We start from the raw sequence: 26979 nt of genomic DNA on the forward strand, positions 1-26979 counted from the left end.
GAAAATGAGGTACAAAGTCTCACTGGAGAAAATAATTTCTAAAAATTAGAATTGTCCAAGTAGAAAGTAATGATTCCATTAGACATAAAGAAACAATAAAACAAAGTAAAAAGAATGAAAAAAAATAAAAGGAAATGTGAAATATCTTATGGGGAAGGGAGGATGATCTAGAAAATAGATCAAGGAGAGATGATTTAAGAAATTATTGGACTACTTAAAATTCATGATCAAATTAAGAACTTAGATATCTTTTGAGAAATTATCAAGTTAAATTGTCTCAGCATCTTAGATCCAGAAGGTAAAATGGAAATGGAAAAAATCCATTGATTATCTACTAAAAGAGATCCCAAAATGAACGCTTCCAGGAATATTAGAGCCAAATTCCAGAGTTCCCAGGTCAAAGAGAAAATATTTCAAACAGTCAGAAACAATTCAGATATTGTAGAGCCACAGTCAGGATGACACAAGATATAGTGACTTCTACATTTAAGGAGCAGAGGACTTAGAATATATTTCAGAAGGCAAAAGATTTAGGGTTACAAGTAAGAATCACCTACCTAGAAAAAATGAGTATAATTCCTCAAGGGAAAAAAAATCAATACTTAATGAAAGAGGACTTTCAGGCATGATAAAAAGAACTTAATAGAAAATCTGACATTCAAACACAAGACTCAAGAGAAGCATAAGAAGGTAAACATGAAAGAAAAAATCATTCGGGTCTCAATAAAGTCAAACTTTCCATTTCTATATGGGAAGATGATACATGTAACTTCTAGGGCAGTTAAAGGGAGTTTAGATAAACAGAAGACATGAATGTGAGTTGATTTTGTTGGAATGGCCTCTCAAAATTGAAGGGATGAGTAAAGGGATACACTAGGACAGTGATAGCAAACCTTTTAGAGATGCAATGCTTTACCCAATAGGAAACTAGGAGGGAAGGGGATAAGAAAAAGGGAGAGGGAAATGATAAAAGGGAGGGTGGATTAAGGGAGGTAGTGGTTAGAAGCAAAATAATTTTTTGAGAAAGATAAGAAAAAGAAAAAAATAAAAGTTGAAGAACACCTATTGTTTCAATCAGAGGTATCAAACTCAAGGTCCATAGCCCCTAAGAACCCCCTCCAAACTCCTGAGTGGGCTTGAACCAGATTAAAATGTAATTGGGAAATGTTTAAATAAATATGATACAACATAAATAATGTTAATTTGTGGGGTTTTTTAAGCCAAGGATCCCAGAAACAAATATGTTTCTATTTGGAATTTGACAATGAATACATTGTCTGTCAAATTATAGATTTTAATCTAAATGAGACAGATCAATGTTAAACAGAGAGACATAAATAGACAAATAAGACTTTAGATAGACATTGCAAATAAGCAATGAATTGGACTCAGAATTTTAAGTAGGAGGTGACAAGCAGATTGGATTTTGTTTATGTAATTCGTGCTTTTAATGATTCATCTTTTAAAGTTCATCTTTTAAAATATTAACATTCCTCTGGTAATTCTATATAGTTGCAGATCATGGAATTCCATAACCTCTAAAGATTCAAATTTGTGGATTACCCAAAAGACAATGGAAATCTGTATCATGCTGTAAGTAGGCTATTGTCTATTAATTGCAAAAAGCATTACATCAGAAGTGGCATTGACTGTCAGGCCTGGGGATTAAATTCCCTGAATGATGGCTCCAGATGTGAACTTTTCTGCTACTTTCTCTCTCAAAAACAAGGCTTTATGGGCATCAAATGATAAAAAGAAGGCAGGAGTAGCAATCATGATATTGGACAAAGCCAAAGTAAAAATAAATCTAGTTAAAAGAGATAGGGAAGGTAATTACATCCTGATAAAAGGCAGTATAGACAATGAGGAAATATCTGTACTCAATATGTATGCACCAAATGGCAGAGCATCCAAATTTTTAAAGGAGAAACTAGAGGAGCTCAAGGATGAAATAGATAGAAAAACTATACTAGTGGGAGATCTGAACCTTCCCCTATCCGAACTAGATAAATCAAATAAAAAAATAAATAAGAGGTGAGAGAATCAAATGAAATCTTAGAAAAATTAGAGTTAGTAGACATATGGAGAAAAATAAATAGGGACAAAAAGAAATATACCTTCTTTTCAGCAGTACATGGTACATTCACAAAAATTGACCATGTACTAGGGCACAAAATCATTGCAAACAAGTGCAAAAGGGCAGAAATAATAAATGCGACCTTCTCAGACCACAGTGCAATAAAAATAATAATTAGTAAGGGTACATGGAAAGATAAATCAAAAATTAATTGGAAATTAAACAATATGATTCTCCAAAACCAGCTAGTTAAAGAACAAATTGTAGAAACAATTAATAACTTCATTGAAGAAAATGACAATGGTGAGACATTCTTTCAAAACCTATGGGATGCAGCCAAAGCAGTACTCAGGGGGAAATTTATATCCTTGAGTTCATATATAAACAAATTAAGAAGGGCAGAGGTCAATGAATTGGGCATGCAAATTAAAAAACTAGAAAGTGAACAAATTAAAAATCCTCAGATGAAGACTAAATTAGAGATCCTAAAAATCAAAGGAGAAATTAATAAAATTGAAAGTCAAAGAACTATTGATTTAATAAATAAGACTAGAAGCTGGTACTTTGAAAAAACAAATAAAATTGACAAAGTTCTAGTCAGTCTAATTAAAAAAAGGAAAGAAAAAAAAAACCAAATTGACAGTATCCAAGATAAAAAGGGAGACCTCACCTCTAATGAAGAGGAAATCAAGGCAATCATTAAAAACTACTATGCCCAATTATATGGCAATCTAAGTGATATGGATGAATACTGACAAAAATATAAATTGCCTAGACTAAAAGAAGAAGAAATAAATTACTTAAACAACCCTATATCAGAAAAAGAAATTGAACAAGCCATCAAAGAACTCCCTAAGAAAAAATCCCCAGGTCCAGATGGATTCACAAATGAATTCTATCAAACATTCAAAGAAGAGCTAATCCCAATACTATACAAACTATTTGACAGAATAAGCCAAGAAGGGGTTCTACCAAATTCTCTTTATGACACAAACATGGTACTGATCCCAAAGCCAGGCAGATTAAGAACAGAGAAAGAAAACTATAGGCCAATCTCCCTAATGAATATAGATGCAAAAATCTTAAATAGGATACTAGCAAAAAGACTCCAGCAAGTCATCACAAGGGTTATCCACTACGATCAGGTAGGATTCATTCCAGGAATGCAAGGATGGTTTAATATTAGGAAAACCATCCACATAATTAACCATATAAACAAGCAAACTGACAAAAATCACATGATTATTTCAATAGATGCAGAAAAAGCCTTTGACAAAATACAACACCCATACCTATTGAAAACACTAGAAAGTATAGGAATAGAAGGCCCTTTCCTAAAAATAATAAATAGTATATACCTAAAACCATCAGCAAACATCATCTGCAATGGGGAAAAACTCAAAGCCTTCCCAATAAGATCAGGAGTCAAACAAGGATGCCCATTATCACCTTTATTATTTAATATTGTACTAGAAATACTAGCAGTAGCAATTAGAGAAGAAAAAGAAATTGAAGGTATTAAAATTGGCAATGAGGAGACCAAGTTATCACTCTTTGCAGATGACATGATGGTCTACTTAAAGAATCCTAGAGATTCAACCAAAAAGCTAATCGAAATAATCAACAACTTTAGTAAAATTGCAGGATACAAAATAAACCCGCATAAGTCATCAGCATTTCTATATATCTCCAACCCAGTTCAGCAGCAAGAATTAGAAAGAGAAATTCCATTTAAAGTCACCCGAGACAATATAAAATACTTAGGAATCTATCTGCCAAGACAAACACAGGAACTATATGAACACAAGTACAAAACACTCTCCACACAATTAAAACTTGATCTAAACAATTGGAAAAACATTGATTGCTCATGGGTGGGATGAGCTAACATAATAAAAATGACCATCCTACCCAAACTTATCTATCTATTTAGTGACATACCCACTGAACTACCAAAAAACTATTTTACTGAATTAGAGAAAACCATAACAAAGTTCATTTGGAAGAATAAAGGATCGAGGATATCCAGGGAAATAATGAAAAAAAATACAAAGGAAGGTGGCCTTGCAGTCCCAGATCTCAAACTATATTACAAAGCAGCAGTCATCAAAACAATTTGGTACTGGCTAAGAGACAGAAAGGAGGATCAGTGGAATAGACTTGGGGTAAATGACCTCAGTAAGACAGTCTTTGACAAACCCAAAGACCCCAGCTTTTGGGACAAAAATCCAGTATTTGATAAAAACTGCTGGGAAAATTGGAAGACAGTGTGGGAGAGATTAGGTTTGGATCAACACCTTACACCCTACACCAAGATAAACTCAAAATGGACGAATGACTTGAATATAAAGAAGGAAACTATAAGTAAATTAGGGGAACACAGAATAGTATACATGTCAGAACTTTGGGAAGGGAAAGATTTTAAAACCAAGCAAGACTTAGAAAGAGTCACAAAATGCAAAATAAATAATTTTGACTATATCAAATTAAAAAGTTTTGGTACAAACAAAACCAATGTAACTAAAATTAGAAGGAAAGCAACAAATTGGGAAACAATCTTCATAACAAAAACCTCTGACAAAGGTCTAATTACTCAAATCTATAAAGAGCTAAACCAGTTGTACAAAAAATCAAGCCATTCTCCAAATAAAAAATGGGCACGGGACATGAATAGGCAATTTTCAGTTAAAGAAATCAAGACTATTAATAAGCACATGAAAAAGTGTTCTAGATCTCTTATAATCAGAGAGATGCAAATCAAAACAACTTTGAGGTATCACCTCACACCTAGCAGATTGTTCAACATGACAGCAAAGGAAAGTAATGAATGCTGGAGGGGATGTGGCAAAGTAGGGACATTAATGCATTGCTGGTGGAGTTGTGAATTGATCCAACCATTCTGGAGGGCAATTTGGAACTATGCCCAAAGGGCGATAAAAGACTGTCTGCCCTTTGATCCAGCCATAGCACTGCTGGGTTTGTACCCCAAAGAGATAATAAGGAAAAAGACTTGTGCAAGAATATTCATAGCTGCGCTCTTTGTGGTATCCAAAAATTGGAAAATGAGAGGATGCCCTTCAATTGGAGAATGGCTGAACAAATTGTGGTATATGTTGGTGATGGAATACTATTGTGCTAAAAGGAATAATAAAGTGGAGGAATTCCATGGAGACTGGAACAACCTCCAGGAAGTGATGCAGAGTGAGAGGAGCAGAACTAGGAGAACATTGTACACAGAGACTGACACATTGTGGTACAAGAGAACGTAATGGACTTCTCCAGTAATGGCTTTACAATGTCCCTGAACAACCTGCAGCCATCTACGAGAAAAAAAAAAAACAAAAAACTATCCTCAAGCAGAGGACAAACTGAGGGAGTAAAAACACCGAGGAAAAGCAACTGCTCGACTACAGAGGTTGAGGGGACATGATCGAGGAGAGAAGCTAAATGAGCGCCCTAATGCAAATACCAACAACAAGGAAATGGGTTCAGAGTAAGGACACATGTGATACCCAGATGACTCGCAGGTTGGCTAGGGAAGGGGTGGGAGGGTGTTGGGGGGAGGAAAAGAAAATGATCTGTTTCCAATGAACAATGTATGAAAATGAACAAATAAAATAATGTTAAAAAAAAAAACCAAGGCTTTATATTGTTCTCTCCTGGGAGAAGTGAATTATTCTAAATGCACCAAGCACACCTGGTGCCATCTGTTAAACTGCTCCAGTGTCATGACTTCCAGCTGTGAGGAAGGAATAGCATAGATTCAGACATGGGCCCTGGCTTCCCAAGGGGCTTAAATGTGTCCACTTTGAGATTCCATCCCTCTTCCTAGGAGCTTACTTTCCAGTTGTTCAGGGCTCTGCTACAATTGAGGCAGCTGTTACTTGTCAGAATCCCTTTCTCCAGGATTCCAAACCTGTCTCCCTTCCTGGTCAAGTCTAAAATTTCTTCAAGTACCATCATTGAAACTGAGTTTCCAAGGGGATGGTATAGACATCTGTATGCTTTCAAATTTGGTCTTTTGGACAGTACTCTTCCAGATAAATAAGTAGTGCCACTGTTTGGATCTTCTAAGAGTTTAGGATGTCCTGGACTTCATGTTCTTATCTCTTTTCTGTGTTGGATGTGGGGCATTTTATCCAAGTCTTCGGAGTTCTATTGGGAGCAAGAATTTTAAGTTGAAAATCATTCCCTAGATTATCTTCTCCACAGGAAAAGAGTATTAAGACTAGTATTCTGGGAAAGAGATTAAGAGCTTGAATTGACCCTTAGGATGTGTAGCTTGCTGATTCCTTGAATAAAGAAGGAATTTTCCTTAAATAATGGCAAGAAATACTTAAATGAGGATTTGTAAGAATATGAACTTTGAGGAAAATGTTTAACTGAGGAAAATATGTCAAAATTGATCAAATACAATTTGTTGAGATATTTGCTTCCTAAAAGAAACTCTAAAGTTACAGATCCTAAACTATAACTACAGAGAATGAATGTAGGTGACCAATGACCATCTCAGCTAGACCTCTCATATAGCTTCCAAGAAAGTCAAAATATAGCATCTAAACCTGCATCTCCCTCCCTCCCAACTTAAGTAAAGGGAGGAGGAGTAGAACTGTCCCTGCCCAAGGAAAAAGCTGAGAAAGAGCCCTCAGAAGGCCTTTGGTTTTTTAAAAAAAAATCCCTTTCTAGTAGCATCCTATGTAATTTTTCCTCTTTCTTCATTGTCTCTATAGCCTGCTCTTCAGTTGTTGTTTTCAAAGAGGATCAATGGCATCATGATAATGGAGGATGCCTTGACTAGTGTATGAATTAGATTGAAGTGAGGCAGAGCTGCACAAAGTCATCAGCCTCACTCTCTCTTCCAGAGTTGTCAAAGTCTAGTGGCAAGACAAAAATCAAGTTCACTGGCAATGGCCTGGGATATAGGGGATGAGCTTGGCATCTTCTATGTCTGACCAAACTCCACAGCATCTGCTTTAGCCACTTTCGTGACCTTTGGAACAAATTGTTCTCATTTGCCCACTCCACCAGAAAGTCTTCATATTCTTTGGGTAGATACTCCTCTAATTCACCACCACCAAGTCTGTGGTCCATTGGTTATCTTGAATTTGGTTTAGCCCATCTACCAACATGATTTACCAAGGCTCTGAGTGCAAGATTCTTGTCATATTTCCCATACACAGATCCAGGTCATAGCCCTGGTTCAAGGTCTCAGGGTGAGGAGGAACACTAACATATGCCAGTGTTTGTGGCCATTTGGCCATTACCAGGTTTGTATCGCAAAGATATAAAAAAAAAACAAAAAGGGGAAGGACCTATATATACAAAAAATGTTTAAAGCAGCTTTTTTTATGGGGACAAAGATTTGGAAAGTGAGGGAATACTCATCACTTCAAGAATAGCTGAGTAAATAACAGTATATGATTGCAATGGAAGACTATTGTGCTTATAAGAAAAGACAAGCAGGAGGAGCTCAGAAAAACCTGGAAAAACTTAGGAGAACTAAAGCAAAGTGAAATAAGCAGAACCAGGAGAACATTGTACATAGTTACAGGGAACATTTTACAATGAATAACTATGAATAACAGATATTCTCAGCAATACAATGATGCAAAACTATCCCAAAGGATTCATGACAAATAATGCCATTTGCTTCTAGAGAAAGAACTGATGGAATCTGAATCCAGGCCAAAGCAAACTTTTTTTATTTTCTTTCTTAAATTTTTTATGGTTGAACTGCCAATCCACAAAAAGGATTAATAAAGACAAATGGTTTACATATAGGGTTGCACATGTAAAATCTATATGAGATTATTTACCAACTTGGGGTGGGGGAAGGGAAGGAGGGAGAGAATTTGAACCCCAAAATTCTTTTTTAAAATATTGGAAACTGTTTTTACATGTAATTGGGATGAAAATAAAATAAAATTTAAAAAGAAAAAAAAAGAAGTGACTAATTCTCCAAATGTGTGCTGACTAGGTAGGGTTCAGAGTTTTTTGACACTATGCCTTCAGTCTCATAACTTATTACTGTCTATTTTTCTGATAGAATCTGAGTGGATAAAGGTAATTCATTTCTTCAATTCCAAAAAGCTAAAAAGCAAACACAATATCAGTTAAAAATTAAATTCTGGCAAGCAGGCAGCCTCCTAACAAGATACCAAAGTCTATTTAATCTTTGTACCTTCCTCAGCACCTAGCACATGAGAGCTACTGAGTAAATATTTGTCAGACTGAATTAAAAACTGATGGGCAAGGTAAGGTGGATTGCTCAAGACTTCATCAACTGTGTTCACTGCAGTTTTTAGAAGCTAGACCTGATGACCCAGACTCACCTTGTTCCTACAGTGGGTTTCCTGAAGGAGTGTTTCCCAAATAGGGCAGAAGAATACTGGGTGCTCTGGAGGGAGATTTTCAAAAGGAGCATAGGGTAGTAGAAAGACTGCCAGATTTGGAATCAGATGACTTGTGTTGGAAATCTGACCTGCAAGTCAGTTTCCTCATTTGTTAAAGTGAGGAGATTGGAGTAGATATGACTTTAAATCTACTATGTTGTGAACCCCTTCCTACATTATTGACCCTGTATATGACTGAGTGGCTTTCCACAGGGGTTGTTCCCATCTGAATCTTTGATAGAAATGAGTGGTAGAGATTTTGTGCCATAGCAAGGTAGGAGGTCTGGCCACTGAATGCCATAGGGCAGACTGCTATAAATAGTATATGAAGATATGAGTTTTCTAAGAAGGCCATTATTCAGAAACAGGGCTCAGCAATGATCTAGAGGCAGCTAGGTGTCACAATGGATAGTGTGCCAGGCCTCAAGTCAGGAAGACTTGAGTTCAAATGTGACTTCAGACACTTATTAGTTATGTGACTTTGGTCATTTATTCTGTTTGCTTCAGTTTCTTCATCTGTAAAATGGGGATAATAATAGCACTCTTCTTTATTGTTATGAGGATCAAATGATATAATTGTAAAGCAGTTAGCATAGTACCTGGCACATAGTAAATGCTACGTACGTGTTAGCTATTACTATGATTATTATTTTTATTAGTCATCAACATTGGGTGGAAGGGAAGCCAAGTTTCTTTAACTCCATGAAAAGATGCCCAGTGCTAGTTCTTGTAGTTACTGTAGGACTGCCAATCACAGGTAGCAGAGGTTGTACTCCCATGGTATAAGTTCATGGAATGCAAGGACAATTAGGTGGCTCTGTGGAAAGAATGCCAGGCCTATGGGAGATCCTGGGTTCAAATCTGTTCTCAGACACTTCCTAGTTGTGTGATCCTGGGCTAGTTACTTAATCTCAATTGCCCAACTCTCCTTGCTCTTCTGCCTTGGAATCAATACTTAGTATCAATTCAAATACAGAAGATAAGAATTATTATTTTTTTTAAGTTCATGAAATTCAATAGCTGCTCTGACATTCCACAGCTGTTCCCAGAGATGTGCTGAGTGAAACAGTATTCTGCTGCCTTGGTAGCAGCTGGGGTTGATTGTCAAAAGGACCCATTAGAAGTTTTTGAGCTTAAGGTGATGAAAACTGTATTTTAGGAAGATTAAATAGGCAGAGGTGTTTAGGGAATGACTGAACAAGTTGTGGCATATGATTGTAATGGAATATTATTGTGCCTTAAGAAATTATGAACAAGATGAGTTCAGAAAAGCCTGGAAAGTGTTAAATTTTATTGGTTGGACTGAATATTTTAATTGGTGGTCGCCAGGGATTTAATTTCTAAATCCCAAAATGAATTACTAAAGTAGAATGGAATATATGTTAGTTTATTTACAATAGAGAGAAGATATTAAGGCATGAGATAAAGGGAGAGAGTGAGAGAGCTCTGCTTTCTCAGAGCCAGGTAGAAATTTTAAGTCCTTAATCAAGAGAAAGGAGTCTCAAGACAATGGGCCTTTCTCCAAGGTTCACACCTCCATAAAGGCAGGGAAACTAAGTCAGCCTTTAATTCACCATAGTGACTGTCTAAAAGGAAAGCAGTCTGAGTTCTCCTGCACGAGCTCCTCCAGGGTCAAGTTTCACAGCCAAGTCTGAGTGTCTGTCTTCCAGTCTTTCCTCAAGTGTCTGTCTTCCAGTCCTACTCTGAGTCAGAGTTCTTCTATCTCTCTCTCTCTAGCCTCTGTTGTCCTCTATTTAAAGATCTTTTTCTCTTGTCTCACCTCCCCTAAATTTTACATCTACAAACCACAGCAGAGGCTCTCTCTAGGACTGCCCACTCTTTAGTTCACACCTTTTTTGGTTATATCACACCTTTTGTAGTTAGTTTGCAACTTTAGTGGTTAGTTACTTTTTTGTAGCTTAAAATGGGTAGATCTACTTCAAATACTGAGTTAACACTTTTGGGGATTAAAATCTAAAAATAGACTGGGGATTACAATTTAATCTTTCCAACAAAGGAAGAGCTAAGTACCTTCATTGTTACAATCAGGAGATAGCTAAATCCAGTCTTCACAAAAGACTTATATGATGAAAAATGAAGTGAGCAGAACCAGGAGAGCACTGTACACAATAACAACAATAATGTATGATGCTCAACTCAATGATAAATTAACTATTATCAGTAATCCAAGGATCCAAGACAACTCCAAGGGATTTATAATGAAAAAGGCTATCCAACACTATAGAAGGAACTGATAGTCTGAATAGAAATTAAAGCAAAAATTCTTCACTTTGTTTTCTCCAGTGTAAGTTATAGTTGTGTTTTTTTCACAACATGAACAGGAAATGCGTATTGTTTAATAAAACATGCAACCTATATTATGTTGACTGCCATCTTGGGGAGGAAAGAATGGGAGGAAGAAAATGTGAATCTGGATTGCAAAATGCCATAGAAAGAAAGGAAGGAGGGGGGGAAGGAAGGAAGGAAGGAAGAAGGAAGGAAGGAAGGAAGGAAAAAGGAAGGAAGGAAGGAAGGAAGGAAGGAAGGAAGGAAGGAAGGAAGGAAGGAAGGAAGGAAGGAAGGAAGGAAGGAAGGAAGGAAGGAAGGAAGGAAGGAAGGAAGGAAGGAAGGAAGGAAGGAAGAACAATCAAAGCAAAAAAGCAAAACTATGAGGGCTTTTAAATGCAGGACCCAAAAAGTTCTGATTGTATTCTAGAGGCAGTGGGGAGCCACTGCCAGGTTTTTGGTGATTAATAAATGCTCATCAGTGGTTTAATTGATTAGAAAAGTGCCATGGTCTGGCTCATGCTCTTTTCCTGCAGTATTTTGTTCCTAACAAAATCTATCTGGTACAGAGAAACAAAACACTGAGAAAGAACTGTGGGAGTAGAAATGGAGAAGAAAAACAAATGCTTGAACACATGGTTCGATGGGGATATGATTGGGGATATAGACTCTAAATGATCATCCTAATGCAAATATCAATAATATAGAAATAGGTCTTAATCAATGATACATGCAAAACCCAATGAAATTGAGCATTGGCTATGGGAGGGGGTGGGAGGAAGGGAGGGAAAGAACATGATTCATGTAACCATGGAAATTTTTTCTTAATTCATAATAAAAATGTAAAAAAAGAATAAATGCCATAACAAAAAATGGCAAGCTTCAGTCTGCATTCAGACTCCATGTTCCTTCTATGATGCTGGATATTCTTTTTTTGTCATGAATCCCTTCGAGTTGTCCTGGATTCTTGCATTCCTGATAACAGCTAATTCATTCAGTGTTGAACATTGTAAATTATTGCTGTTACTGTGTACAATATTCTCCTGGTTCTGCTCATTTCACTTTGTATCATTTCATATAAGTCTTTTCAGGGTTTTTTTTTGTGCTTGTCCTGTCCATCATTTCTTATGGTACAATGACATCTATCTCTACTAAAGTCCTACAGCAGTGACTGACATCAGAGCACAAATGAGCCAGGGTGCTTGCTAAGGCTGTGTCAGCAGAGGATATAAGCTCTGGTTGGTCCAGTGGAGCAAAAAAAAGTGTAAAAAAGAACAGTGTAACTAACTGTATCTATGCTGTTTGATGCTTGTGTCAAGGAAGTTATAAACTTTATAAAATATGTATCTGGGTAGAAATATTATTTAATTCTTACAGCCTTAACCCAGCTAAATTTAGAGAGCCTCACCTTCAAGTTGGTCACAGGGTGATGAATGTTTTAGCTACAGAAGTCCTCAAAGTCAATTTACTATATCAGAGTGATAGTGTGATCTTTACTGGAGGAAGGAGGAAGTATTTATTTCAATGAAATTACAGATCCTTGAAATATTGTCAAAGTGAAGTGGGTGGGGGAATACTAATGTACAAAATTAGTGAGCTATAGATACAATGCTAGGGGGTATTCTAGGGAGAAGTGATAGACTGTCAGATTTTCTATGTGGGCTTTTACACCTCAGAAATGGGCAAGTGTTACACATCAGACTTTGATTTATCATCTTATGGATTGTCTACATTTAAAAGGGTGACTGAGAAAATGTTAATAATTAATAATTAGATTAATTTTGGAAAGCTGGTCATTAAGCACTTTCCAGCACTGTCCTAACACAATATTCTAACTCTGCTTGACCAAGATATAAGCATTACTCAAGTCACTCCCAATTCTTTCATGTAGCCATTCCTGATTAAGCTATAACACAATGCTTTGCATTTGTTCTCCCTTCCTAATTCATGTTATTGTGGTCATCTTCTCTCTTCATTCTAATGACATCCTATTTCCCCCCAGACCCTTTAGAAGAGACTTTGATTCTATAGCTGGGTTTTAGCCACAGAATTGCTCTGATTTTTGGTCTTTTCCAGCTCTGGCAGCTTTTACACTTGCTTTCAGAGACACTCCCCTCATTCCCTGTGACTATTTTCCCATGGTGTATTTCTTAAGTCCCTTTCTATCATGGAGTCAACTACTTCGGCGCTCATATTCTGGCTATTACTGCTTCTAATTCAAGACTTCTTCACAGGGGCAAGAGACCTGATTGAATCCTGGTTCTACTACTTACAAACTGTATGATTTGAGGAAAGTCACTGAACCTCTCTGGACTTCGATCTTCTAACTTGTAAAATGGTAGAACTGAATGAGAAGATTTATATATATTCTAGGTCTAGATTTATAATGTTATGTTCTAGATAGCACAGTGGATAGATAATTAGTTGGATATGAAGTTAAGAAGACCTGAGTTTCTGGTCAATCCTCAGACACTTAATAGCTATATGACCTTGGGCAGGTCACTCAATTTCCTTGTGCCTCAGTTTCCTCATCTGTAAAATGGGTATAATAGCACATGATTGTTGCAAGAAAAAATATTTGTAAATCACTTAATAAACCTTAGTGTCATATAAGTGCTCTCTGTTGTCATTGTTGTTCCTAGCTAGTTCATTACTTTGCACATGGTCAATCTTAGAATATTAGTTAATTCATGTAAGTATACTTACTTTTATGATCACCTGAAGGATAGTAACTCAGGTTGGACATGCATTTCATGAAAAACTCATCAAAATTATAAGTAGAGGGCAGCTTCAGGAAGTTAACCTGAATGGAAGAAAAAGAGTGTTTCAGTTTTTCTTACAATAAAGAGTGGTGCCACTTCCAAGTATAATATCAAAGAGGATGAGGCAAAGACTATGTATTTTGGATATTTGATACATAGTGATTGGCATACTGGAGGACAAAACAACATAAACTGGAGTGGTTATACATTTAACAATAACAACTAACTTTTATTTAGTGCTCTAAAGTTTGTGAAACACTTTCTACGGGTTATCACATTTAATCCTTCCAATGATCAGCTAAGTAGGCATTATTATAATTCCTCTGTCACATAGCTAATAAGTTTAAGAAATGATATTTGAATCCAGAAATCAGAGAGCTAACAAGGAATTATTCAAACTACTTAGTTAAGACAACAATTTTCAGAATATAAAGGTGAGGTTAGCCCAGGTCATCATAGGGCATAAGACTCAGGCTGCAATTCCCTCCCTATATGTTCCACTACTCTAAATGAATTTTAATGTAGAAATCTGGTTAACTGAATTTTAATGACAACCTTAAAGGGAAAAAGAAGCTCCTAAAAAAGTACAAGAGGTAAATATATTGCACGGGGACATATTTTAGAGGAAGGTTATAGGCACCAGGTTCTCTATTGCCTTGGTCAGAGTCATACAATGTGAGAAACCTAGACATAGAACTAAGGGAGGCAGCAAGAAAAAACTGAAGTTTAAGAGAGTGTCCCCTCTACCCCAAGAACAAAGCCTACCTTTAAGATAATAGTAAAAGACAAGAAAAAGCTGGGAAAATAAGAAATTATTTTTTACAAACACCTAACAATAGAAAATTTTTATAGTGACAAAGAGAAAAGTACACACTCAAAAGAGGACAATGAGAGCAAAGCACTATACACAAAATTTCAAAGGAAAATATGAATTGGTTTCAGGCTATGGAAGAGCTCAAAAAGGATTTCAAAAGTCAATTAAGAGAAGCAGAGGAAAAATGGGGAAGAGAATTGAAAGCAATGCAAAGCAGAATTGGCCAAAAGGAAAAAGAGGCACAAAAATCCAATGAAGAAAAGAGTTTGTTTAAAAGAATTGGCCAGGGGGCAGCTGGTGTAAAGATTAAAATTTAGGGGAGACTGGGGAGACAGGCATCTGAGGCAGGTAGAAATTAGTTTCTCTCTGCAAGGAGTATTATATTTTTTTAGAGGTTTATTGAAGATTAAAGATTAAAGAAAATACAGGATAAGAGAAACATGTCCAGGCCATAGAGAGGCCTAGACACAACCTCACCTACATTATGAAAAAAAAGCCACGCCTGCCCCAAAACAGAAGTCCAAAAGAGAGCCCAAAAACCTTTGCCACCAGCTTAAATCCTTCCTGGATCTCAGCCCACCTCAGAATTCCCATGAGATTACAAAGCATTTTGGGGAAGTGGAGCAAAGGCTTGTGGGGATTGTAGTCCTGTATTCGAGTCTATTTTTTACACTGGATGACTCAGTGGATTGAGAGTCAGGCCTAGACACGGGAGGTGCTGGGTTCAAATCTGGCCTCAGACACTTCCCAGCTGTGTGACCCTGGGCAAGTCACTTGACCCCCACTGCCTAGCCCTTACCACTCTTCTGCCTTGGAGCCAATACACAGTATTAACTCCAAGATGGAAGATAAGGGTTAAAAAAAAAAAAAGAAGAATTGGCCAAATGGAAAAGGAGGGTCAAAAGCTCAGGAAAGAAAATAATTTTTTAAAAATTAGAATTTGTCAATTAGAAGCTAATGAGACAACAAATAAAAACATTGAAAAATAAAATATGACATTAAATATTTCATTTAAAAGGGGGGGGGGCAGCTGAGTAGGTCTGAATTGAGAGCCAGGCCTAGAGACGGGAGGTCCTGGGTTCAAATTTGACCTCAGACACTTCCCAGCTGTGTGACCCTGGGCAAGTCACTTAACCCCCATTGCCTATCCCTTACCACTCTTCTTCCTTGGAACCAATACACAGTATTGATTCCAAGACAGAGGGTAAGGGTTTAAAAAAAAAGACTGACCTGGAAACTAAGGGAGTTAGACTATATGATCTCTGTGGTTCTTTACAACTCTAAAATCTCTGAACTTTTGATAAATCTGAAGAAAGGAGCAGAAAGTCTATTGTTGCATCAGTATAATTGGAGCCCTCAAATCCTAAACCTTATTTATGCACAGAAAGGGATCTGTCATGTCAGAGAGAATGTTCAGTGGGCTAAATAACATATGGGAGCTCAAATGGAATACTTAGTCTATAAACAAAAGTATTGGGTTCAAATTCTGACTCTTGCTACTTACTTCCTGTACAACTGGGTCTCTGCTGTTTTCTTAGTTGTAAGAGGACATTAAGTTAGATGCTCTTTAAGGACCTTCTCAGCTCTGAATCCTCTAAGGCTGTGAAGTTTATATTTCTTCATCTTCCAAGAGAGCATGGCATCACCAAAATAATGTAGACCTTTGCAGATCCCAACCAATAAAGTCAATGCCCCCTGTAGCCTCACAATGATGTCTGACTGTCCACCATAAGTATTAGCATCACCCACCTTAACAGCTCGTTGGTCAGGAATTCTCTCAATTTCAATTACATTCCGGTCACAGAGTTGCCAGCAGTTTGGTGACAGAATAATTTCATTCATCTGTGCCATGTTCTGTGCAAAGCGTACATCTTCCACAGCCTGTCCAACCACCAGAAAGTAACTTTTTTCATCTCCAAACACCAGCTTTTTGATGTGGCCAGCAGATAGTCCTGACAAGGCAAGGGACAGGTTTGTACCTTTAGGTAAATTGGCTTCACGTTTTTCAACAGGAAAATCTCCATTGTCTTTGGTGGTGACAACTTTGTTTTATGGAACCCCCAAGTTTGCCTTTGTCCCATGGGAACGTGTCTTAAGAGTAGACACATGTAAAACCCAGTGGAATTGTGCATCAGCTACCGGAGGGGATTGGAGGAGGGGAGGGAAAGAACATGATTCTTATAACTGAGGAAAAATATTCTAAATTGACTAATTAAAATAAAATAAAAATAAAGAGTAGTCCCAGATTGACCTTGTCATTGATTGAACAATAAACCTTAAAGTACCCAATGACCTCAGCTTAGATAGAATCAGTAGGTATAATCAAATCTTAAGTATTCTTTTGTCTTAGAAGTTTCTCCCATAGTATCATTGGCCTCCCCACACCCAGGTAGTCCAGTCCCTGGCTGGAATCCTTCTTCCTTTGTCTCCATTGTTAAGCCAATCCCATCCTATATTCCCCAAAAGGTATATAAGACCCCAAGTTCTTCAGCTCCTTGAAAAAGTGCCTTTTTCCCAGAGTCACAGAAATTTGTCTCTATGTCTCTAGCTCATGACTCTGTGTAGAGCCAATTAGGGCATTATCTTCCTTGTCCTAATTAAAAACTTGTTCTTTCTAACTACTTTAGTGTTGTTTTTCAAGGTTGATAAGGGTCAGGAGTCAGAGATCCTCTAGCCAGAGAATAAGGAGAAGAAAACACACATTATTACTGACATTTGGAAAAATAAAATCTGTCCACTTCTGGCTGTTGTTGTTGTTGTTCAGTTGCTTCAGTTATGTCCAATTCTTTGTGACCCTATTTGAGGTTTTCTTGTCAGAGCTACTAGAGTGGTTTGCCATTTCATTCTCTAGCTCATTTTACAGATGAGGAAACTGAGACAAAACAGGTTAAGTGACTTGGCCAAGGTGAAACAGCCAGTGTTTGAGGCCAGATTTGACCTCAGGAAGATGAGTCTCCCTGACTCCAAACCCATCACTCTACCCACTGCCCTACCTGTCTATTTCTGGATTCTTCTTCTAGCCTCAGCTAGACTTCAGAAACCTAATGATAGTAATAAAATAATGATATTGATAACTCACATTTATTTGGCACTTGGAGGTTGGTGGAATGTGTCAACATGGAATCTAGAAACCCTAAACTTGTAGCCTAGTGAGATCTGATGAACTCCAAGTTTTAGGACTAGATTGTAAATTGGAGACCCCAAAGTTTGTGCTTGTTCCCTGTTCCTGTGAGAGTCCACCCTGAGGGTAATCTCAGGCTAGTGGACTGAATAATGAACCCTATTATATTAGAGACCCTTTCCCAAGAAGACCCACACCTGGGCAGGGACCACCCTTTTAGTATCCATTGTAAGCAGCCCCTTCCCTTAGACCCCAGCCTCTAGCTATGATTCTTTTCCAAACTTGATTATATTCTGTCAATACAGTTTGAATACTCCCATTTCCTTGTAACCATTGTAATGTCAATCAATCATATTTTCCCAATCCCTCCATTTCCCAAATGATATATAGGTTCCCCAACCTCTTTTGTTGCTTAGAGTCCTCATCTATAGCGATGGCATTCCCAGGGATAATGTCCCCAGAGTCCAGGGTGTAAACGCTATAAAAGTTGTGGCACCATACGCTGAATAAAGGGCCAATTATTGGACTTATCCCTTTCCTGATTAAACAATGGCTTTTCTGACTACTTTAATAGTTCTGTGTTATTTCCAAGTTAACAAATGTTTTGCTCATAACAACCCTGGTGACATGGGCATTGTACCCCCAGAAGCTCAGGCAAACCTATTATCAGGGAAATTCCTTTACTCCCTTACATCCTCGTGACTCCTAGCCTAAAACATCTAATGACCCCTATAGGACCCTGAGAGGATTGTCCTCCTTTGATCCTCCTTTGGATTTAAGATGGACAGAGAGATGCACCTCCAGGCTACACCTCAATTCTATCAGGCTACAGCTCAGATATCTGTCTGACCCCTAAAACTAAAGAATCTTTTATGAGGGTCATTCCCTATGTCTTCAGGCAGACCCCAGTCAGATGACCACCCCACCCCACTGAATGCCTGAGTGGCTACCACTCTAGAGTCACGTCCACACTATGACATAGCATGTTGTAAAGAGTAAAAAATCCCCAGAACTGATGTCGTCTGGGGGATAGCTTTTCCATCCATGCTGTACTCCCAAGGAGCAGTCTACCATCTTGCTGTTCCACCTGTACTATCCTCCTGGCCATTCTCAACATTACTCTCTAAATTAATAAATTCCTCTTTTTATTTTTAAGCTAAGTTTTGGAGTCTTGCATTCTTGCAAAAGGTATCCTTCCTGAACCCCAGGGGTGCACCTTTCACCCCCACAGCACTGGGAGGGAATTAGTACATGGATAATGGATTGGTGCTTGTCCAAGTCACCTAAGAGGGAAGTTCTCCCATGGGAAATTCTAAGCACCTGCATCTGGGTGAGAAGAGGACTGACCAGTATAGGTTGGGAACATTTTTGACTTGCTACATGGGTGGGATCAATCTCTTTCCATTGGCTACACAGCTTGGATTCAGCTTCTCCTTTAAAATGACCTAACTGGGAGCAGTCTCTTTTCCTTCGCTTCTAGGACTGAAGGGACTCATTTATAGAAAATGAGAGCATAAAGCAAAATGGAGGAAGTCCCCAGGGCAGCAGTAGGTGAGATGTACTCCATCCTACAGGGATGCCATCTCTGGACATGAACTTGGTGAGAGCTATTATGACATATTATGTCGTAACTGAGCTAAGTTTCAAACCTATAACCCCACAGAACAATGTGGGATGGGGAAGAATATGCTTCTGAGATGGAGGGGGCTGGTTATGTTGGTTTTGGCTATGTCTTTGAAGTAAAAATCCTTTTGTTACAAGCTAATCAGATTGAAGAGATCAAATTTAACTAGTCACTGGATGCCTAAATTGGGAGGAAAACAAGCTGATAGTGGCTTAAGCTGAAAAGACAGAAAAGAGACACTTCCCAAGCCAAGCTCTGGAGGAGAGCCAGTGATCATAACACATCTAGAATGCACCCCTTTCTCACCTTAGCTCCAAAGAATTCCTCTCTTCCTCTAAGACAAAGCTCATACACTATCTTCTACGTGAAGCCTTTTCTGATTCCCCCAAGTACAAGTGCCCTTATTCCCAAACTATCTTGTATTTAACTACTTTACATAAATGTGTACCTATGTATGTGTTTTTCTATCGATGCTGTATAAATTTTATTTGTACTCTTGCTCCTGCCGTTAGAATATCATTGTTAAACAGGAATTATTCCATTAAAATTTTTTTTTTATCTAGTGTCTGGAATACTGTAAATGCTTTAATAAATGCTTAAGTTGACAGTGTGACTCAACAAATTCAACTTCACTCTGACTTACTTTCCTCATCTGTAAAATGGAGGTAATAGAAAAGCAGAAGGGTCTGGGCATGGAATCAGAATGACTGAGACTCAAAATCTGTCTCTGATGGGACCCAGTATAAGTCACTTTCTCTAAGCTCCAGATTCTTTCTCATCATAAAAGAATACTGATAATGCCTATAATTCCTCCCCTCCAGGGCCATTGGGAGATTCAACTGAGATATTCTATGTAAAGTGTTCTAAAAACTAAAATATTGTGTAAAAATGAGTCATTGCTTGTACCCTACCTCACAGGACTGTGATGAAGAAAATGTTTTGGAAACCTTAAAGCCCTGTGGAAATATGAAATATGATTGTTATAACTCAGAACAAGAAGATAGCTGTCTCCCTTATCCAATCTTCTGGCATTGTTATTCCTCTTATGCCCAAATCTTAATTTGTACTGCATTTATTTGGGTGTCATCTCACCTCTGCTTGCTTTTAATTTCCTTGAAAGGACTACCTTATTATTTATTTTTGTCCTTCAGAAGGCCCCTTCAGAAGGAATATTTGTTTAGTGAGAAGATTAGTATTCTATACATATTAGTTCCTTTTTTAAAAATGAATGAATGAATAAATAGAAATATGACCACACCTACTTTCAATTACTTACCAATTTTGACTCGGATATCCAGGCCTTCTTCAGACTCCTGATTCTCAAACACGCCATGAATTTCTAGACTACATTTAACCACCACAGTGATAAAGTTCTTCAGCTGATTTCGCTCCACTTTCCACAGGGCTAGCAATGCATCCCCTTGAAGTGATATGCAGAGTAGGATAAAGAAAACTCAGGTCACATTTCTGGTTTTCCCTACAGATCAGCCCATTTGGGTTTTCTATGGGAACCTCATTTGCATCAATGTCTTCAAATTCGCTTTATATCTATCCCTTGCTGCTCCTCTTTTGAAGAGTCCCTTCCTATGTAGGGTGCAAGAACCTCTACATAACTCTCTTGCCCCACTCCTCCCAAATCAGAAATGCTAGTCAGTACCTGCAAACTTTAAGATGTCTCCTCCATAAATCAGCACCTCTGAGAAAAGGAGAGGGGAAATCACATACTGATTTCTTTGAAAAACAAAAAACAAAAACATCATGAGACAAACAAACAAACAAAATAAAACAAAGAACTCTTTCCTTTCATTGTGGAATGAAGGGAAAAGGAGAGGATCTAGTGCAGAGAAGTAGTATAACTGGGAGAAAAATGAAAGCACTCTGGTGAGGGCGGAGGACAAATACAACATTCAAGAGTCTTTGAACAAGACAGCACCAATTTACTTGAAACTCTTCTTATTGTTTCATTAAGACTATTTGGTAGTTACTTTCTTGACTTCTTTTGAGTTGTTGCTTTTATAAGTCAGGATATCAACGAACACTTATGAAGCACCTACTAAGTGCCAGGAACTGTGCTAGACACTGGAGACGCAACCATGAAGAAGGAAACAATAGAGAATTTCAACACTAAAAGTGCATCCTTTTGGAAATATATTGTGCTTCAGACTTTTCACCAATACAAATTGATCTTCCTCTCAGTTAGTGCAATTAGTGGAATTTTATTATATCCCTGGAGATAGTCTGACACACTGTGTGATCTCAGTCCATCCCCCTAAATCCCCAACAACATAGAAGAAACCAGTCCCCTAAATACATCCATCTAACACTCTCTAGAGAAGCTAAGAGAAAATAGAAAGGGTCCATCTGAAAAATCCCAAGCATGGCTCTCCTCTCAGTTATAATACCCGAGTCAGGAAGAATCATCGCATACAAGTTTTCAAGTCAAAGTCCAGCTGCGGTACTTACTCTCTACTATGGCACTTATGTGGTTGTTGAGAATCTCCACCAGCTGTTCAGCCCCTCGGTCCATATACATGGCTGTACTGAACTTCTCAGTCATTGCTGTGAAACCTGGGGCACAGATATAAGGAACTCATTGGAATTCTGGGAAGAAGAACCAGGATCAGGATCTAGAGAAGAAGCCTAAATTGGGACTCTGCTTTCCTCAATGTTTTTTACAAGAAGGAAACAATCACTCATATAGACATGATTTTGGAGGGTTCTAGAAAGATCTGTTCTGTCCCCTTACCCCGCCTCTCTCATCATTTTCTTCTACTTAATCAATAGTCCCTGAAATTCCATTATGAACAAGAAAAGATCTTTATCCTGCAATTAGCACTGAAGAGACCACAATAGATTCACACTTTATTATTATAATATTATGATATGATATGATATGATAATTATAATATTAGGTCACCTCTCTATATAATATAGTATAATATTAAATTATATTATATTATATTATGTTATTTATTATTATTATTATATTAAGTCCTTTCCTGGGAAGCAGGTTCAGTCACACAAAAGCAGAGAAGGGAGAAAAGAATTCCATCAAAGAGGCTAAAGGATATAAAGAGAGGCTTCAGGAATTAAGCCAACTTTTCCAACTTTAGAATTTTGTAAAAGGTGTTGAAGGAGATGGGGGCAAAGTGCCCTGATCAAAGGGGATGCCTGCTCTCATGCCTTATTTTAAAATTTGGATATTCATCATTATGAACCTGAAATATCAATTTTTTTTTTACTCTTTAACCCTGCTCAGTTTAACAGGCAGATTATAATTCAGGTTTGCCTCTTTCCACTATTAGAAATCTCATTTGTACTTACCTGAAATATCCACAAACATGAGGACTCCATCAAAATAGTCCATGGAGGGCCGCTCTGAGGTAAAATCTCCAAAGACAATGAGGTCTGGTAAGTGAGCAGCTATTCTGACAATAGTCCGATCAGGAAAGGGTGCTTTTCCAATATTCATCTCAGAGGAAAATTTTCAGGGCCCTGTGGACAGAGGGAAAAGTACATAAATTGAGATATCACAAGGATAGGGGCATCAACTGAATTTTGACTCATGTTTGCTCCTTTTAAAAATTTTCCTTTCATCTTTCCTGTGTCTTAAAAGATTGTCATGGTTCTAAAGAACAGGCAAGGTTGCAAGGTTCAGCCCCTTAATGGGGGTACCATATACATTCTTGTTGTTGTTGTTGTTGTTGCTATTATTATTATTTTAAACCCTTACCTTCAGTCTTAGAATCGATAGGAGAAAAGCAGTAAGGGCTAGGCAATTGGGGTCCAGTTACTTGCCCAAGGTTACCTAGCTTGGAAGTATTTGAGGTCAGATTTGAACCCAGGACCTTCCATCTCAAGGCCTGACTATCCACTGAGCCAACTAGCTTTCCCACCCTCATTTCCTTTAAACAGAGAATAATTCTATTCCCACAGTAACAGATTGCCCTTTTTACTGAAAAGTTGCTGGTCAGTGCTACTAGTTAAGAAGAAGCAACTCAAAAGTGTGTGCTACTTTCATTGCATTCTTTCTTATAAGCTGTATTTTCCTAGTTTTTTTTTCTTTTTAATCTAAATCTGCATTCTCTTCTTGTTTTGCTTCTTTACATCTTATGTTCTATTATGTTCCCTCAAATTTTGTGAGCCAATTTTTCCCTCCCCTCCTTCCTGACTCCATATTTCTTTGTTGCATGATAGTTTTATGAAAGCATTGTGTATATATAGTGGTCCTTCTCCAGCTTATTTGACAGATGAGAAAACTGAGGCAAACAGAGTTAATTAAATGATTTTTCCATGATCATACAGATAGTAAGTCTCGAAGGTGACTTGAACTCACAAAGGTGAGTCTTTCTGACTTTAGGCCCAGGCCTCTATCTACTGTGCCAATAGGTAGATGATAGACAGCAAAAGAGAGTGACAGATACAGAGGGACAGACAGAGAGAGAAAGAGAGAGGTGGAAGGGAGAGTATGAGAGAGAAGGAGAAAGGTAGAGAGAGAGGGAGGGAGACAGACAGACAGACAGAGAGGGGAAGAGGGAAAGAGAGAGAGGGAGAGACAGAGAGATAAAGAGAGAAGGGGGAGAGAGAGAGGGAGAGAAAAGGAGAGATGGAGAGAGAAAAAGAGAGAGAGGGAGACAGACAGAAAGAGAGAGGGGTGGAGAGAGGGAGAAACAGAGAGAGACAAAGAGAGAAGGGGGAGAGAGGGAGAGAAAAGGAGAGAAGGAGAAAGGGGGGGAGGGAGACAGACAGACAGACAGAGAGGGGAGGAGGGAAAGAGAGGGAGAGAGAGAGATAAAGAGAGAAGGGGGAGAGAGGGAGAGAAAAGGAGAGAGGGAGAGAGAGGGGGGGAGGGAGACAGAAAGACAGACAGAAAGAGAGGGGCGGAGGGAGAGAGAGAGAGGAGAGACAGAGAGAGACAAAAAGAGAAGGGAGAGAGAGAGAGGGAGAGAAAAGCAGAGAGGGAGAGAGAGGGAGGGAGAGAGAGAGAAGGAGAGAGGAAGGGAGAAAGACAAACAGACAGAGAGAAGGAGAGGGGGCAGAGGGAGAGACAGACAGAGAAAGAGAAAGAGAGGAGAGAGGGAGAGAGAGGGAGGGAGGGAGAATGAGAGAGAGCATTTATAAAGTGCTTGCTACAAGCCAGAAATTATGCTAAACATGAGGGATAAAAAAGAAGAAAACCAACATGATCCCTACTCTTGAACAACTTACATAAAGAAGAGCTGGAAAGCAGAAGGAATGAGGAGGAGGGGTCAGGAAGACATGGACCCACATGGGAGGCCAGGAAGTGGGTATTAAGGTGGAACAGACCAAGGTGGAGGTGCAGTAAGCTGGACAGTGAGCCAGAAGTGCAGAGTGAACCGCATGGCTGGGTCTTTGCATGAGTGTTCCAGGCAGGTAGGTATTCATTAAATATTGAGTTGAGTTCAATTGTGTAATAGTGAAGATATTATATCAAAATATTTATTAAAGTACTCCTGTTTCCTACTAATACAATATAAAAATGTCCTCAATTTGTGTATGCAAGTTTTTCTCATATAATTTTATATAGATGGGAAAGTAGGCATACATGTTGCTAGTTACCTTCAGTTGGATTTTGAGGGGTGTTTTTTCTGGATGTTTAGTGTATTCAGTACCTCAGGAATCAGTCTCTCAGTGCCCTCATAGAACTGTGTCCTATTCTGCCTAGGTCTCTTCTAGCTACAAGATCTAATCCAACTATTTTTAAGAAATGTATAGTTCTATGTCTTCAATAAGCACAGTCAGGGCTGTGGTGTCAGAGTCCAAGTGTGGTGGCTCTTCTTTCTTTAATGGTGAAAAGAGATTGGGGGGGGGGGGTGCAGCTGGGTGGCTCAGTAGATTGAGAGCCAGGCCTAGAGACAAGAAGTCTTGGATTCAAACCTAACCTCACACACTTCCTAGCTGTATGAGGCAAGTCATTTAACCCCAACTCCCTAGACCTTACCCCCCTTTTGCTTTAGAGACAATACACAGTATTGATTCTAAGATGAAAGATAAGGGTTTAAAAAAGGGGGAAAAAGTTTATTATAAAGATCTTCCTAGATTATTTTTAAAATGTTGTTGTCCTCCTTTAGTTTTTATGGTTAACTGACCAAAGAATGATGTTGCTTAGTTGGATTTCTTGACAAGCTTTTTTTAACTGTTTTTTTCCCCTCCAACCTCTGCTCTGCAGTCACCAAATTGTGTTCTTAAAGCATAGATCTGACCATGTCCCCTTACTAAAAAAAGATTCAGGGCTTTCCTATTGCCTTTATGATAAAAATACAAAATCCTTCAACTTGCACTTAAAGTCCTCCATGAAATGGCTCAAACTTACCCTTCTAGTCTTATTTCATATTACTTTCCTTTGTTCATTCCCTATTCTCGTCACTTTGGACAGTTGGTTATTTCTGTTCCATCTCTTGCCTTTGCATAGATTGTCAGCAGAGATGTTAGGGCTGGATGAGGATCTTTGAGCATTATTAGTATGCAGTGATTTGGAATCCATTGGAAACTGATGAGATCTCCAAGTGAAATATCATAGAGGGAGAAGAGAAACAATCTAGTACAGAACCCTGAGGATCACGTACAATCAGTGAGCCAGCCCTGGAAGAAGATGCAGCAGAGGAAACTTAGAATGAGTGCTTAAACGAGTAAGAAGAAAACCAGGAGAAAGCAGTGTCATGGATATCTGTCAAGAAGAGAATATGATGAGGATAGTGATCTTAATGTCAAGGGCTGCAGAGAGGCCAAAAAAGCACGAAGCCTGAGAAAAGGCCATTAAATATGGCAGCTAATTTTGGAGAGAACAGTTTCAGTGGATCAATCATTCCATTAATAAACATTCATTAAGTGCCTCCTATGTGCTAAGAGCTGTGCTGAGAGCTGGATGAGGAAGTCAAAAGCTAGTAGAGTTAAAAAATGAATGTGAGAAGGAAATGGAAGCACTTATTTATTATAGATGCTCTTCTCAAGGAGTTTAGCCCCAAGAAGGAGGAGAGAGAGAGAGAGGGTGATAAAATAGCAGCTATGGATCCAGTGGATCTAGTGGAGTATTTTCTCAGGATTGGGACAGGGGCATGTTGGCAGGTACTTAAGAGAGGTGGCCAGTAGGCAGGGAGATGGAAGATAAGTGAGAGAATGAAGGTTATAGAAGGAGCCCTTTGGAGAAGCTAAGTGCTGGAGACAAACAGAGGCAGAAACCACAGGAGATTTAAAAAGGGAAGAAGAGGTTTTGAAAAGTCTCTGTGGTGAGTGGGATAATGAGCCAGTTAGGGAGATATAAAGAGATTCCCTTGCAGCAATGAGGGCCCGTGGAGATTATATAACATAAATTTGTAGTAGATACAATCACCATAGTTTCACGATTTTTTCCCCAGCATTGTTCAGTAGTGTGTGTAGGAGCAAAGCAGTGGATAATGGGAGTGATCCAAGGCTGAAGTTTCACAGTTTAAGACTGGTGATATAACTGGGCAAGAGATTCAAAAAAAGAAAGTACAGAGTTGAACTGGTTTACCAAGGGGGGCAAGATGGGCAATGGAGGAGAATATAGCTATTGAGATGGCCTAGTAAAGAACTGAGGGGTCCAGAGATAAGAGGTATGGATAAAGAACAGTTTGGGGATTGTAAAGCAGATGGAGAGGTGGAATGACAATAGACTGGTTTCAGATAAATTTCAGAGTTAATGGGCATCAGAACCCAGGGGACTTTATAACTCCAAGAAAGAGAAGGTAGAGAGAAAAGAGACAGAGCTATGAAGTATACAAACAGTTAGGAGGCAGAATGTAGATCTAGCAAAGGAGTCACTGTTCCTTCTTTTCCAAAAGAGCATAGTTTTCTTCTGCTGAGAGGTAAATCCACAGAGCATTGTCACAAAAACTCAGAGAGGAGAGACAGGATTTGACAG

The 26979-nt window shown here is 38.4% G+C and overlaps 1 protein-coding gene across 11 annotated transcripts in view; it reads right to left on the reverse strand.

Annotated features, from left to right (window-relative positions):
* Positions 1 to 26979, reverse strand: part of ADCY10 (adenylate cyclase 10) — a 136553-nt gene that overhangs the window by 104005 nt on the left and 5569 nt on the right. For 10 of the 11 annotated variants that reach the window (XM_007480714.3, XM_007480713.3, XM_016429938.2 and 7 more), the window contains exons 2-7: positions 22401 to 22571; positions 21540 to 21644; positions 20734 to 20772; positions 20353 to 20496; positions 16081 to 16283; positions 13462 to 13558 (exon numbers count right to left, since the gene is read on the reverse strand). In XM_007480714.3, the coding sequence (XP_007480776.2) occupies positions 13462 to 13558; positions 16081 to 16283; positions 20353 to 20496; positions 20734 to 20772; positions 21540 to 21644; positions 22401 to 22548 (736 nt within the window). In that variant the 5' untranslated portion in view covers positions 22549 to 22571. Of the gene's footprint in view, positions 1 to 13461; positions 13559 to 16080; positions 16284 to 20352; positions 20497 to 20733; positions 20808 to 21539; positions 21645 to 22400; positions 22572 to 26979 lie in introns of those variants that run through there. The other variant, XM_056815495.1, reaches the window with a different exon arrangement.

This window comes from Monodelphis domestica, chromosome 2 (assembly GCF_027887165.1).
Source record: "Monodelphis domestica isolate mMonDom1 chromosome 2, mMonDom1.pri, whole genome shotgun sequence".
Lineage (NCBI taxonomy): Eukaryota > Metazoa > Chordata > Mammalia > Didelphimorphia > Didelphidae > Monodelphis > Monodelphis domestica.